The sequence below is a fragment of the Spodoptera frugiperda genome, chromosome 23 (assembly GCF_023101765.2).
Source record: "Spodoptera frugiperda isolate SF20-4 chromosome 23, AGI-APGP_CSIRO_Sfru_2.0, whole genome shotgun sequence".
NCBI classification, from domain to species: domain Eukaryota; kingdom Metazoa; phylum Arthropoda; class Insecta; order Lepidoptera; family Noctuidae; genus Spodoptera; species Spodoptera frugiperda.
Genome location: NC_064234.1, coordinates 3,613,020 through 3,628,581, shown reverse-complemented (window position 1 = coordinate 3,628,581; position 15,562 = coordinate 3,613,020). Strand labels below are relative to the sequence as shown.

Below are 15,562 nucleotides of genomic sequence, written 5' to 3'. Positions count from 1 at the left end.
TATAAGATGTCATTGTCAGAGTTACTCAAAATGGAGAAATAAAACTTCCACGCGAAGACCGACATCCGCGCGGACGGAGTCGCGGGCGGAAGCTAGTTTTAAATATTCGTACAAACCTTTAACCTCAGAAAATATTTTTTAGGGAACAATCAGATTAGGGGAAAACCGGGAGACTTGCCCAGGTAGGAGAGTTGAACCACCTTTCAAAATTGTATTTGGATTTAGTGCGAACGAAACGTCAAAACATTCATTGGTCGCACTCAAGAGGCCAATCATAAGTATGCAGTCATTTTGCATCTTAGTGGTGTGGTTCGTCAGTGACAATGTAAAACGTGTTTCTGTTGCTGCGGAGTATATTTTTTTGTTTTAAGTAGTTTTGTGATTGCTGTCGTATTTATTGAGGTACGTATTGTGTGTTGGTATTATTATATTGCCAAACAAATGTAGTTTGACGTGTGCTTAGTGTTTTTTCTCTACGATCAACGGTTTTTGTTTGTCATAAACTAAATTGGGAATTAGTGTGAGCGGGAGAGTTGCACCAGGGTGGTTGCGGGAGACTTGCTCAGTGGTTCATGTCTCCCTGTGCAGGGAAATTATACCTACTTAATATATTTTTTCTGTCTTAATATAATTTATTGTTTTTGCAGTGCCAACTTGTACGATGCCTTTTCAATACAAGCCTCCTGAAAATGCTCGCAAACGAAAAAAACTCACAAAAATGGAATTGCAAAATGCCATAGATGAAATTAAGGGAGGCGCTTCTATTCGACAAACTTGAAAAATAAATATGGCATTTTTGAAACAATTTTACAAAAAAAAAACCGGCCAAGTGCGAGTCGGACTCGCCCATGAAGGGTTCCGTAGTAGCTGCGACAATATAAAAGTTATAAAATAACTTGGTTTTGCATAGTGTTTGTATGAACGACAAAGTTATATTTGCGGTTTTTGAAAATGTTTTATTTCTTAAAAACTAATAATGATATCTCGTTCAAACCAATTTTCGTTGTTAGTTTCTATTGAAATCTACAGCATATATTTTTTTTAGTTTTCTCACTCTCTTATTTTAAAAGTTAGAGGGGGGACACTATTTTTTTCACTTTGGAAGCGTCTAACTTTCAAACGGTTGATTTTGACGAAAAATGGTTTTAGGAACCTTAATGCCTTTTTTAAAGCCCTATCCATAGACACCCATCACGGATAGGTTAGCTGAAAAAAATTTTTTTTTGAATCAGTTCCATGTATGGAGTGCCCTTTAATATTTAAATTTATCATTTTTATTCAAAATTCGGATAGCGGTTATCAAAATACATCAATCTACAGAGTTTCAACTATGTAGGCACAACAGTTTCGGAAATAAATGGCTGTGACATACGGACGGACAGACAGACATGACGAATCTATAAGGATTCCGTTTTTTGCCATTTGGCTACGGAACCCTGAAAAATGTTATGTTAATTACATTTTCTTTGATAGCAGTATTAAAAACAAGTTAATTACTGTATAAGATAATATTAAAACTATGATTGAAGCCGAAAATGATTTTTATTTTCCACAAAAACAATATGGTCAACTCTCCCCATACCTCGGTTCAAGTGTCCCTGTTGGTAGGGAGACTTGACTCATTTTTCATTTTTTAGTAAAATGCCAATAAAATGTTACTAGCGCATTTATTAGCAATATAATTAAGCACAAATATACCTACTAAAGTAAGGCATCACATTAGTGTATAATCGATTCTCTAAACCCAATAAACAAATAATTATGGTATTTTATATTAAAAGTGGTTCAACTCTCCCGGACTTCCCCTACTTCAAGCAGGCAGCTGTTTAAAAATACTTATGTTTAAATACAAAGTAGAAGACGTCGGTCATATCCGCGCGGACGGAGTCGCGGGCGGAAGCTAGTATTATAATAAATAAATATCTGCTGGTCAAAAACCCTTGAGTTTATATTTATTTTATTACTTTCACCAATATGTGTCGTGAATTATTTATTAATAATTACTACTAAAAGTATTTATAAATTTCGATATTCACATTTACCAAAACATGTGGTTATTATTAATAATTTTATCGTAACATACAACAAAACTGTAGAAATGTTAATTTTATACCTACATTGGAAATATAAAAAAAACATAATATACCTACCTATGTGTTTCTAGGTAGACACCAAATCCAAAAATGTGATTAATTTATTTTGTCTGTCCGTCTGTCTGTACTTTCACGAGCTAGTATGTAAAAAATCTGATATTTTATGTGAGAACCTTGTTCACAGCTTACAGAAATCTAGGCGTAATAAGTATTATTTTAAGGATAATGTGTATGTGAGTGGCGCACCTATTGTAATAAGTTTTGTAACGCACGTATTTTATTCATATTTTTCTTTATTCGGTACCATAATTAGGTAAGGTATTTAAGTGTGGGAGAGCCATGCTTCGCCACGAATGGGTCGGCTCGACCGGAGTGATACCACGGCCTCACAGAAAACCGACGTGAAAACAATGCTTGCGTTGTGTTTCGCTGTGTGAGTGAGGTTACCGGAGGCCCAATTCCCTCCTTCCCAATCCCCGATTCCCCAACAACCCTTAAATTTCTAACCCCTAAAAGGCCGGCAACGCACTTGTAACGCCTCTGGTGCTTCAGGGTACCTACTAGTGTCGATGATCCGCAAGTCTAGGTGTGAGAAGCCATTTGATGATTTTCCTGCCTCACGCCCGCCCTCACCGCCAGGGACCAGTGCAATAACTAAAAGCGTGTAAAATAAGCAATTAATAAACGAAATACGGAGTAATGAACATAATATCTAATGAGCTTAAACTCGACACTGTAGTCCAGGGTCCCGCGGGCTGAGCCGCCTTCCAGTTTTTTTTTTGTAATGCCGTCTACCTTGCGAAATTTCATGATGATAATTATGTAATTCAGACTCTTACATTTTATTATGTAGGTAAGTAGTAGTTTAGTTTGCTACAACTCGACTTAATAAAGGCGTGTACGGTAATTTAAGAAATATTACAGCAGGTTTATGAGTAACATTCTACGTACTATTTTATCTTGTTTATTATATTTAAATTGAAATAAATATATTCTACATACTTAGGTAAGTCATATGTTTTTTGTTAATGAGTTGATTTAGGAATTACTTTATTATAATGTGTAAAGTTTTATCTTACAAGTACACAGCTCAAACAGTGCGTACAATGCGAACACAAGTAGTAGTAGTAGGTACACAGCACAACATAAGATTATTTTTCCCGCGCCGCTTTACCTGAGTGGCAGGTGGCAGGTACACAAGCAGATTGCATGTATTAATTATATAAATATCAGCAGCTCGTCACTTCGGTAAATATGTATTCACTAGCTGCCGCCTGATAACAGCCACAAGTATCTACACAGGCCCCGACCTTGGTCGTGAGAATCTCTCCAGGCACGAGTTAGCCTTGTCAGTTACACCTTGTTGGAGCTCCACATCTACATCGTTCTTTTCTTTTTTAGGGTACCGTAGCCTAATGGCAATAACGGAACTCTTATAGATTCGTCGTCTGTCTGTCCGTCCGTATGTCACAGCCATTTATTTTCGAACCTGTTGAGCCTACATAGTTGAAACTTTGTATGTTGATGTATTCTGGTAACCGCATTAGAAATTTAAAAATTAAAAGGAAACTTCGTACATGGTACTGATCACAGGTGTAGCCAGGTTTTAGAATCGGGAGGGGTTCAAGAAAGTAAAACGAACAAAACTTCATTCATGAGAAAAAGAAACAATTTATGTAACCTATGTAATAAACAGATTCATAGGTAGTCCTAGAGACCTTTGCCAAACAGCGGATGTACCATGCTAACTAGAAAAATAACGCTCTGTAATGTCTAGGTACGTATTTTTCGGGGAGGGTTTGAACCCCAAAACCCTCCCCCCTGGCTACGCCTATGGTACTGATTTAAAAAAAAAACTTTTCCAGCTAACATATCTCCGCGATGGGTGTCTATGGATACATTAACGTTCCTAAAACCAATTTTCGTCAAATCAATCGTTTGAAAGATAGACGTTTCCAAAGTGGAAAAATGAGTTCCTTCTCCTTTAACTAAAAAAATATAACTATGCTGTAGATTTCAATGAAAACTTTCAACAAAAATTGGTTTGAACGAGATATCATTATTAGTTTTTAAGAAATAATACATTTTCAAAAACCACAAATATAACTTTGTCGTTCATACAAACACTGTAAAACCAAGTTATTTTTTAAATTTTATATTACGTCATCTATTTACTGCTACGGACCCTTCACGGGCAAGTCTGACTCGCATTTGGCCGGCTTTTTAACTGTCAGTTACGGTGGAAAGGTCAAAACGGACAATAGAAATATAGGAGCAAGCATACGTGTTCAGGTATCACGTAATCCGGGCAGGAGAAATGAAACGCGGAGCGATCGGAATAAAAAGTTTATTAGAAGTTAGAGCGTGTAGCGGCGCGGTTAGAGGCGCGCGAGGTGCGGCGTGTGTTGGTGGGGGTGGGGGTGCGGGGGGGGATGCTGCAGCGCCAGCTCGAGGTCGCGGCGGCGCGCGGCGAGGCGCGCCGTGAGGTAGCGCGCCACGGCCTCGCCGGCCCACGCCTGGCTGTAGTACGCGCCCAGCCGCTCCTCCTCGCCGCCGCCCGCGCCCGCGCTGCCCATGCTCTGCACAGGGAACCACGTTACCACTCGCCCGACACACGTCATACTCATTTTCTACTCGTTACGAAATACAATTAATGAAACCGATAGTTCATACACAAAAAATTGATTTAAATAAAACTTTTCGTCGTAAACAAATCCTTTAAAAATGAATTAACAAATATCAACAAAAATACCTACGAGAAATACATACCTAAATGAATATGAATTTCAATAAAAACACAACTAAAATTTAAGGTTATTGACAAATGCCAGGGGTGAGATCCCTCTTTATGTGGTTTTTGATGAACAAAATGTAACAAAGGTTTAATAAGAGTAATCGTAACCGTTAACCTAGCGTGATGGTAACATGGACGCGCACTCACCTTGAGATCACGCGACTGCGACACTAGCCACTTCTGGATGAACTGCTGCGGATCCATACTGAAGCTCAGGAAGAATTCGCGATTGGTCTTCAACTGGTTGATAGTGTCCACCTGTAACAAAAACGTTTAATGGAGGCAAACTGAATAATGTGCAATAAGTACATGTATGAAATATAATCACTCACGGTCTCGTGAATCTTGGAGTCCAGGCCCTGGATCTCTTGCTGGTTGGCAGTGCTCAGCAAGAAGTTATTCATTTGCGTCTTCAGAGTGTCGTCCACCTACACATAGACAACGTCAGTACCAGTCGAGGACACACACAGACAGACAGACAGAGGGACGGGACCGACCTCGACGTCGATGTCGTAGCAGGCCGTCTGCTTGGTGTCGTGCGGCGGCTCGACGGCGATGACGTGGTTGATGACGATGGGGTCGGGCGGGTGCAGCAGCGCGCCCAGGCGGCCCGGCACCTCGGCCAGCTTCATGCGCGACGCGCCGAAGATCTGCTCCAGGTACTTGTCGCACGCCACGTACTCCCGCTCGTGCACGTCCTGCAGTTTGTGCGTCTTCACGTACTGCCACAGCGCGTTGACGATGACGGGCCGGGTCTGCGTGTGGACCCCCAGCAGTCGGGCCAGGCGCTGGTCCAGCTTGAACTGCAGCGGCTGGTAGTCCAGCAGCAGCAGAATGGTGCAGCGCACGTTCTTGTACCCGGGCCGCTTCACTTGGAAGCCGTCCGTCTCCTGCGTGGTGAGCGTGCGGTGCCACTCCACGAGGTGGTTGTCGGGGCCGTACAGTTCCTTGTCCAGCTCGATCACCAGCGACTTGAAGAACGATGAGAACTTGCGCTTCACCTGCAACATCTCCACACACGTTAGTTCCGCGTATTCCCGGGAACGAATCAGGTGTATCGTGTCCTTCCGTACGGTAATGTACGCGACTCGATAACGGTTTCTTTTAATTATTCAAAAAAAATTACACCAACAGAAAACCGTGACATGAAATTACTGGCTTTGTATACATCAGACTACTAATAAGATAAAGGTAAAGATGTCTTACTTTGTTAGGATCGTTTTTGGTATCATCCAGCAGACGGCCCTCGACACGGAGCTCCCAAGATGGCACAGCGTTGTCACCCTGACCTGTAAACAAAACATGGATTATGTAGGCAGGTAAATAAATCCCATTCCTTGACATGTAGCCAGGAAAGAACAATACTATTATAAGAAGTTCTCTATTTATCATATTCATCACTTCAATTTAACATTCATGTTACAGTGCTGGGAAACTCAATTCAACCAATATAATTATGAGCACAATTTAGTTTAAGCATGGCTCCACATTAATGTTGTGGATGTGTATATAAATATACTTTTATATATTATATTATAATATACTAACTACATATGCAGAGCAGAAACTGGCTGAATTAATGACTTGATAGAAGGGCTTTTAGGATGATAATGTTTCAATATACTCGACAAAATCTCATTTAGTTTTATTACCTGGATAGAAAGTGTTAGAGATGAATATCCGGAGTTTCCTTTTCTGTTTCATGGGGCGTTTGAGGGCTTCTTGAATGTCGAGTCGTTTCCGCATAATTGTGGCATCCAGTTTACGTTCGAAGGCGAGGAGGTCCATGTAGGCCTGCGACTCCGGCACCAGATCGCGCACTTTCTGCGGCAGGATCTTATCGGCCAACCGTTTCTTGCGCTTCGGAGCCTGCGCCCCGCCCGCGCCGGCTGCGTAGCCCTCCGCCCCGTACAGCCCCGGCTTGTGCGGCGCCGGCCCGCGGGCCTCGCCCGGTCGCTTGGCGGCCGCCGGGGGCGCGGGCGCGGGCGAAGGCCGTAGGGGCGCGGGCGCCGGGCCGCCGCCGTACGCCGCACCGCCGGCCGCGCGCCCTCCTGCAGGCGGCGCGCCCCCCGCGCCCCCGGGTGGGGGTGTGAACCCACTGCGAGCCTGGTGACAGCAGAAGCTATTATTAACCTTTTAAGTACCCGGCAAATCAATTCCGTGCCCCTAGCCCGCGGTAACTAATCGAAATAATTATATTATCTACACAAAATAAGGACTCGGCAGTTGCTCCAACTGCGTGAACGAATGAAAAATGAAAAAAAAAACATGCATATTTATCTATGTGTATATCGCATATCACGCATAATATGAATGAGCTGCTATAATGTCCACACAGGTCATGTTGACATTGTACGAGCAAAGCCATACATTGTAGTTTGTGTGTTTATTTCTTTTTTTACGTAACTTTTTTAAATTGTTAGTTTGAGGACCATGTGGACTTCAACCTTTTGTATATAAGACAATAATAGAAAATGCATTGTGTCTCAGATGGACCTGCATTCCGGCACACAATGGATTAAGAGACTATGACCTCTGAGTTTGTATCGGCATTTTTCTCAGAGTAGTCCGATAGGAAATGAAGGCCTCATTTAGTTATTTTACAGATTGACAAGTAAAAGTGTTATCTTGCAACCTAACTATTTGCAAAAATAAATATCATTATCTTATGCAACACAAGCGGTTTTACGGTTAAAATACACAATAAGCAATACAGGCACACTTCAGTCACCTAAACAGAATATCAATTACAGTGACTCAGAAATATAACTCTCGTACTTCTAACTTCTATTGGTATTTCATCACCATGAACTCTAGCTCACATGTCAGCATTTTAATTGTGTAATATTTATGGTCAGACTCACAAACAGATTGCCAAAAGGTACCAAGGCCACACCATGGAGCAGGAGTTTCAACCAAGGTTGTTTTTGTCTGACATGGGCTGATGTCCTTATACACGGTGTAACAAAGAGGGGGTATACATATCAAATGCACGGTTTCTAAATAAAATAATAAACAATATGTGAAGGCTTTTTACCCGACTGCGCCAGAAGGAGGGTTATGTTTTTTAAACTCATGTTTTTATATATTCAAGAAATCGAACATCAAAATTAGGTAGATACTGGTACTAGGCAATCAGATTTACAGAAGAAATGTTTCGTAATATTGGCGAGTGACCCCTGTAGTGTTGTGACACGTTTGTATGATTTAAAACCAAGAACCATGCGACACCAAGTATTTGGTACCATCTTTTTTTTTAAAGTTATTTAAACGCTGAAACTTTTTGTAGAGATTCTATTCAACCTGTATTCATTAGTGCTTCTTGATGTATATGGGTATTTTGTTACACGTAGTATACATAGTTCCATCTATCAAATTAACCACCCGCACTCTTACTAAAAACGTTTTATAGTTGGTAGTTTTTTATATCTCTGTTACAATACAAAATAGGAAATGCATAACATTGTTACTTAGTTAGTATTCAGTAAAATATTAATGTCATTGTTTTCACAATAGAAAGGTAAGTGTTGGTAGTAGTACATGTGTAGAGCTGAAGACTGATCACAGTGTGGTGCCATTGGAGAGGTGATGATGATTATTTCCACATTGCACAACTCTGCAGTGTACTTACATCTGCACCATATTACATTTACGTATCTACACTCTTCTCGAGTATGTATTGATTACAGACACATAAATAGCTTTCCTGTATAAGTAATTAGTGTTTTGGATTGCTAAACTATAAATTAATAAATAACACTAAATTCGGGCGATCGTTGTAAACAAACATAGCGTCGTACAGCGATACGTAATAATTTGTTGGATGCATTCACAGATAAAGCAACAATAAGTAAAAATCTTACAGGGAAATTAGGTCCAGGGTATGGTCTTGGTGGCATTGGAGATCCAGGAGGCTGTGCAGGGCCAGGGTACCGCTGTTGAGGTTGCATTGGGCCTGGAGGAGGCGCGGCGCTTGGCCCGCTTGTAGGAAAGCGCTGAGCCATGTATGCCACTCGTTTATACTTCAACTATCAAATACATTCATGTAGTACACTTGACACTAAAATATTTTTTTATTAATTTCACTTAACAAGACAATTATAATACATTTCCAAAGAGCATTCCCTATTTTATTTAATTACTACCAAGTATTCTACTCATAGATCTTGACATGACATGACAGCTTGACTTTTTTTTTTCAAACAGTGTCCCATAGACTACCTGACTAACTAAAACCATAGAGTTGTTAGAAGAACACGAGTCATCATTTTTTATTACTATGAATGGAGATGGAGTACAACAAGCCTGTGAGGTTTATAATCAGTGTATTGAAAATTGACCATATTTTTTGTCAGTTCTCGAGTCTATACAATTATTCCATTTAGTCACGCAAAAAGTTCGAAGTTCGAACATGGACTAAGAGATGGCGGTTCGCACTTATAATATGCATAGACAAGTTACTTATTGATTTTTCGTATGATACAACTTTTCTCTGTTCATTTATTGCCAATAGGGTATTTTGCTTTATTATATGAGAAAAAAATAATTAATATACAAATGAAATAGTTTAGTCAATAGCAAGGCGGAAAATGAATGAAATAATTTCACAAATAATTTCAAAGCTTTCACTTTTTTATCTGTTATTTTGCTAAGCGAAACGGTTACGTCATAGCGTCATGTAAACAATGCTTCCGTCCTGTCAATGTCATTCGTAGTGACGTCATGAGAGAGCGACATGGGGTCGATCGAGCGTGTACGCGCGAAAATATAAATTTTAAAAATTCATATTATGCATTTTTAATGCAGTTATCGATTGAATAAAAATTTTGAAATTTTTTTAGTAGTTTATTATCACCAAGAAATGAATTGAGACACTATCCAAACAAAAATGCGCTACTCCTACTGCCATTGTGCAAAGACGTAGGTAAGGTGTGTATATTCATGGTACTTAGTACGTAGAAATTCTAATTTTATAATAGATGATTAAACGCCAGCGCCTGTATAGTATTTTATTTACGACGAAGGCACCATTTTGTACTCGTTTTTAATGCTAGCGGGAAAACTGAACTATGGAATCATAGACATCTAACCATAGAAATTAATAATTATTAAATGTAATAATTATTTTAGAAGTTACAGCACGATCATTATTGTATTTTGTTCGAACGAAGGCCAGGTGTCAGTTAGATTTGCGAACGAAGGGTTCCGTAGCGGGATATGAATGACGTCTATTGCCATCTAGCGACAAGTAGCGAACTTAATTTAACTATTTATGGTATTAATAAACGATTTTTACTCGGTAGAGGGGGTGGAAGCTCATGGTTAATGTGTACCTATAAATACCTACCTCCTCATGCCAAATTCCAAGCTTTCTATGACTATAATATTAGTTTTTGTGCTAATTAATACACCTATTTAATTTATTATTGAATTAATAGGTACAAATAGTCAGGTTTAAGAGCAGGAAAGCCATGCTTCGAGACGAATGGGCCGGCTCGACCGGAGTGATACCACGACGTCACAGAAAACCGACGTGAAATAACGTGTTTCGTAGATTCGTGTCGTAGTGAGGTTACCGGAGGCCCAATTACCCCCTTCTCAAACCCCGATTTTCCAACAACCCTTAAATTTCTAAACCCCAAAAGGCCAGCAATGCACATGTAACGCCACTGGTGTCCATGGGCGGTGGCGATTGCTTACCATCAGGTGATCCGTCTGCTTACTTACCGGCTTATACTTGTTCTGAGGCAAATGTTTATTAGTAAATGGGACTTTTGGCCAGGACTTACCTATTTATTTTGAGAAAATAGTACAAGTATGTAAACATGTAACACTAGTCCCATCTTTCTGTTGCTTGGGGAGATCGTATTGGTGGTGGCACAGGTGCAAGGGTCACTATTCCTAAGTCAATGTCACTACTGAGAGTGTCGAAACTCCACTTGGTCAATAAAGGTCCCACGCGTGCTAATCGTCGCAGACAGCTTTCGCTCACCACCGCAGCTTCGGCTTGTTGGCGGGCTTCGCCGGCCAGCCTCAGCCACGGTGGCTCGCTACCAGCCACCTGCTCCTCAGCCCTCAGATGGGGGTAGGACAAACAAGACTACGTGGAGTCGGTTTTGTAGCAATTCGGTTCTGTCACTAACGTTTGTTGCACAGCATATTAAATTTTTAACCAACATTATTATTAAATTGTTACAGAAACTATAGCAAATTAGTTTCATCGGAATTATATAGGGCACTACAAGTTCACTACCACCATTTCCTACATAAGTCATTAGACCTACTTACGTTATGCGAATCAAATTTATGCCAAAACAAAGAAATCTTTGATCTTAAAGACTAAGTTTTATTCTTACAAATAAGACTCTTGTGACATTTTGAATTACACATGTATTATTACTTTGAGTAACTTAGACTCCCTATTATGAATAATGTCCAGATAAAGTGATTAATTTATTACATTGTCTAGTGGATTTGGCATCTATATATAATGACCAGTCATTATGAATAATTGCTATTTAATCACTCTGACTGTAACATATATACCTACATTATTTGTTTTACTGTTTGTCTGTTTAAGTAAAAAGTTATTTCAAATTCTTATCGTCAACTTTTATTGGTATTGGATATATACATTCGTATATTATTTGAATTAGTTTAATTAAAATCTTCTCCAAAGTTCTCACAATCGAAAAATAAAATTAAAAGTGTGGCGACACTCTGACAAGTGACAGATGACAGAAGTCGCACATAGACTATCGACGAGCAAATCAACGGATGACGTCATAAATATCCTGCATCGCACATACGAAATTTACATGCGAATTAACACGGATAGAAAATCCCAACGAACAACAGTTGGGCAGAAAGCCCGCCAGGCTGATCACCTCGCCTGGTCGGAGGATCCTCCTTTTCTTAGGGAACTTTACTCGCTGTTCCCTAAAGTGGTGACCCCCGACGTGATTGAAACCAACTTCACGGAGCAGATCAGCACCGTATCCTCATCGCCATCTCCCCACCCATCACTTCCCCGTGAGCGGTAATCAAGTCGCATTGCCTACCAGCATCCTCGGATTCATCAGGGACCACCTACGCTATATCGAAGATATGACCTGGTCATTCCCTACGGCCTCATAATTGCGTCTAGGCACAGCACTCTGCACACGGTCTGAGGACATCTTCCTCCCGTCAACATTACGCCAGCCACTACGCACCTGTTTCGTCAGCATGTATTCCCCGACTCACCGTGGGACACTGCGAGTTACTTCCGACTCACTGGAATATCACCCTGCACCGTTACCCGACTTATTGGTATTTAGCGGCACAGTATACGACTCACTGGAATTAGGGAATTAGTTTACACTGGCTCTGGCACCGCTCATCTCAAATTCGACAGCCGTCTCAACAGGAATAACCTCCGGTCTTGGGGGGGAGTGATGTGACGACACTCTGACAAGTGACAGATGACAGAAGTCGCACATAGACTATCGACGAGCAAATCAACGGATGACGTCATAAATATCCTGCATCGCACATACGAAATTTACATGCGAATTAACACGGATAGAAAATCCCAACGAACAACAGTTGGGCAGAAAGCCCGCCAGGCTGATCACCTCGCCTGGTCGGAGGATCCTCCTTTTCTTAGGGAACTTTACTCGCTGTTCCCTAAAAAAGTAATTCTCCTGTGTCGTGGGTGCGTTTACAAATACTCGGACTCGAATCAACAAAACTATGTCGACTAGGTCCAAGACAAACCTACATATTGTGTCGACAGTACTTTCTGCTCGTTGTAGTTCGTAAGATATTACCTACGCGTTACATTCGTGTACCAGTGTTGTAGATGATGGAATGCATGTTTTGCGATTGAAATACTTACCTAAGTCAAATGTAGGACATTGTAAATCAGAGGTCGTGCTTACATAAAGCAGGGTTATCAGGAGTCAGGGAAAAACATGACGCGAAGAGTCATTGAGACTCCGGACTGCGATAATTAGAGATAACGACCACAATATAGTAAGTCACTTTACCACAACTTACAAGTTACATTACTCCACTCGGCTGACAATATTTCGTCTAACATCTGAGTGCATTCTAAGCAGCTGTTTTAGTCAAAATGTACCTACATACATCTCTCTCGACTCAACCAATGTGTGACTACATAATATGTTACTTTCGACTATGACTGCACTTAGTGAATACTCATATACTTACTCACTCATAGTTCCCAACATGCCAAATAAATTATTGTTATTATTACCCATGTCAGGGGCTAGTAAAATATGTTTAAGCAACATTCAATTAAAAGCAACAAGTTAATTTTTTGTGCAATTTATTTTAAACTTGGCTGTTCTAAATTTTGATTTTGCGTTTTGAACTCCGCAATACACGCTATACGCTATGGGCGACGCAATGGGCACTACAAGATACGCACAAACAGCTACGATTTACGCGCTGCTTGCTGTACGCTACGGCCTAAGAACAACGCACTGCGAGTTACGTACTACGAGCTACGCGCTACGAGCTACGCGCTACGAGCTACGCGCTACGAGCTACGCGCTACGAGTTACGCTCTACGATCTTTAGACTACGAGCTGCGCGCTGCGAACTACGCGTTGCGACATACGCGCTACGATCTACGAGCTACAATTTACGCGCTACGTGCTACGGGCTACGACTGTAATATTTCGCTGCAACTTGAGCCTAAAATTAGGGTTTGGACATTTAGGACCGTGCATCGTGCCGTGGTTAGAAACTCGGCTCCACAAGAAATCTGATTACTGTGGGATCCCTCGAAAAACGTATTTATTTCTTTTTATAAGTAGATGCAATTTTTATTTAATTTATTCCTTTTTTGTGGTGCATTTGTTGTACATCAGACGTACATTTTTTCATAGTTCGTTCTCTATTGCCTTTGTTCTTTGATTGCTTGACTATTCGTGGTTTTATTATGATTATATTAAGCCCGTTGCTGTACAACAGACAGCCTTAATACTACTAAACTCAATATTATTGTGGTAAACACCTTGCGAACTAGTCATACTAGATGTCGAGGGAGCTACATGAGCCTGCCCACAAGAGAACTTGACTGATCTGATATATATGAGAGTGACAACATTCGTGTTGGGGCTGTCCCGGTCGCAGTTTGAATGCTCTACTGATAACATCAAATATAGATCATACAGGTATACTATAAATATTCGTGTTTGAAACCGTTTCCAAAAAATACTATAACTTATCTTTTAATGCACTATTTATAGTGGTAACCTAATAGAAGGCACCCGTGCGTGCGGCGCGTCGCGTTCTGTGCGCGACTCAAAGAGCCATCAGACCACCACAGATGGGGCCCAGTAGGGCTGATGCCTAATCCGGAGCTGCGGACTACCTAGTGGGTTTACCGGGGATCCGGCTCGAAGGGCAGGAGTAGGAACGGGGTGGATTTTAGTCAGTAAGAGCTTGGCACTCCCCCTCGCCTCGTCCAAGGCGGGAGAAGTCATTGGATGGTTTTCCGCCTTTAAAAAAACCTAATCGAAGGCATTTTATATACATTATGTTATAATTTGTAATGACAAGTCTGTGTTATCTGTGCTTATAGATTAATCCTTCATTAATAGGGAGGGGGATGATTTACCTGTATTGAAGATCCTGACACATGTAATCTAATCGTTTACTTCATAGAGGAGTTCCTAAAGGTCCTTGTAATAATTATTTAGAACGAGGACCTTCAGAAAATCCTTGTAATAAATAATATTTAGTAATTCTGAGAATTATTATTTTTCAAGTCTCATTCAAACGTTTATTTATCCCTTTGTTAAAGGGGTTGGGGGCGTGGTGGTAAAATTTACAAAATTTATGATTTTTCGTTCTTTGTGTACATTATAGTACTAGTATTAGTACCAGATTACTTACAAAATTTAAGTTTCTAGCTCTTAAGGAAGTGTCTTAAGAATGAAGATAAACATCAGTGAGAGAAGAGTGAATCGGTAACGAAATTGGTTTTTATCTCAGCCATAACTACTTATCATAAAATAAAATACCGCTTTCACCAACTAATGAATACATCCTGTTTTAACTGATATTATAAATGCAAAAGTAAGTTTGTTTGTAATATCTAGTAATAATAATCTACTTGTAATTTTAGATCGCAGATTTAATTGGAAGTACGGGAAAAATAGACTAATGTATGCGAGCAAAGCCTAGAGTAGAAGCTGTGCTTATGAACAGTGTATAATAATGTGGTCAGTGTTGGCTTGTCGTGTCGGACGCTTTGGTCACAGTGTTGTATACTTTGATGTGTCAGTAATACTTATTACGACCAAATTAGAAGAAATGGTAACGTTAACGCCTTGGGTTTTTGATAGAGCATCATTTACTGTAACTACACACAATACATTTTAATTTGGCCGAGCATTTACTTAGCATGAAATGTTTTCGTTTAATTATTTTTGTAACTTGTTAAAATATGTATTGGAATTTCTACCTTCCTTCCTTCCTATCTTCTGATTTTACTAGCTTCTGCCAGCGGCTTCGCTCGCGTTTCCGTGGGATAAAAAGTGTCCTAACAAATTTCAGTAAAATCTGTTCAGTAGCGTTCGGCGTGATTGACAGACAAGTATTCACATATCAAACCAAACAAACGTTCACTTTTATAATTTTAATGTGAGATTTGCAAATT

The 15,562-nt window shown here is 40.3% G+C and overlaps 1 protein-coding gene across 3 annotated transcripts; it reads right to left on the bottom strand.

Moving 5' to 3' along the window:
• Positions 1–4,425: 4,425 nt before the first annotated feature.
• On the bottom strand, positions 4,426–9,100 carry LOC118266861 (brahma-associated protein of 60 kDa). Of its 3 annotated transcripts, XM_050703157.1 has the most exons (8): positions 8,751–9,099; positions 6,918–6,993; positions 6,540–6,821; positions 6,094–6,176; positions 5,385–5,897; positions 5,220–5,315; positions 5,035–5,145; positions 4,426–4,672 (listed from the first exon to the last, which is right to left on the bottom strand). In XM_050703157.1, the coding sequence occupies exons 1-8, from the start codon at positions 8,889–8,891 to the stop codon at positions 4,472–4,474; spliced, it is 1,503 nt and encodes a 500-aa protein (XP_050559114.1). In that variant the 5' UTR covers positions 8,892–9,099; the 3' UTR covers positions 4,426–4,471. The 3 variants fall into 3 exon arrangements, with proteins under 3 accessions (XP_050559114.1, XP_050559113.1, XP_035436344.2); XM_050703156.1 differs by having other exon boundaries at positions 6,540–6,993; positions 8,751–9,100; XM_035580451.2 differs by having other exon boundaries at positions 5,385–5,888; positions 6,540–6,993.
• Positions 9,101–15,562: the final 6,462 nt, after the last annotated feature.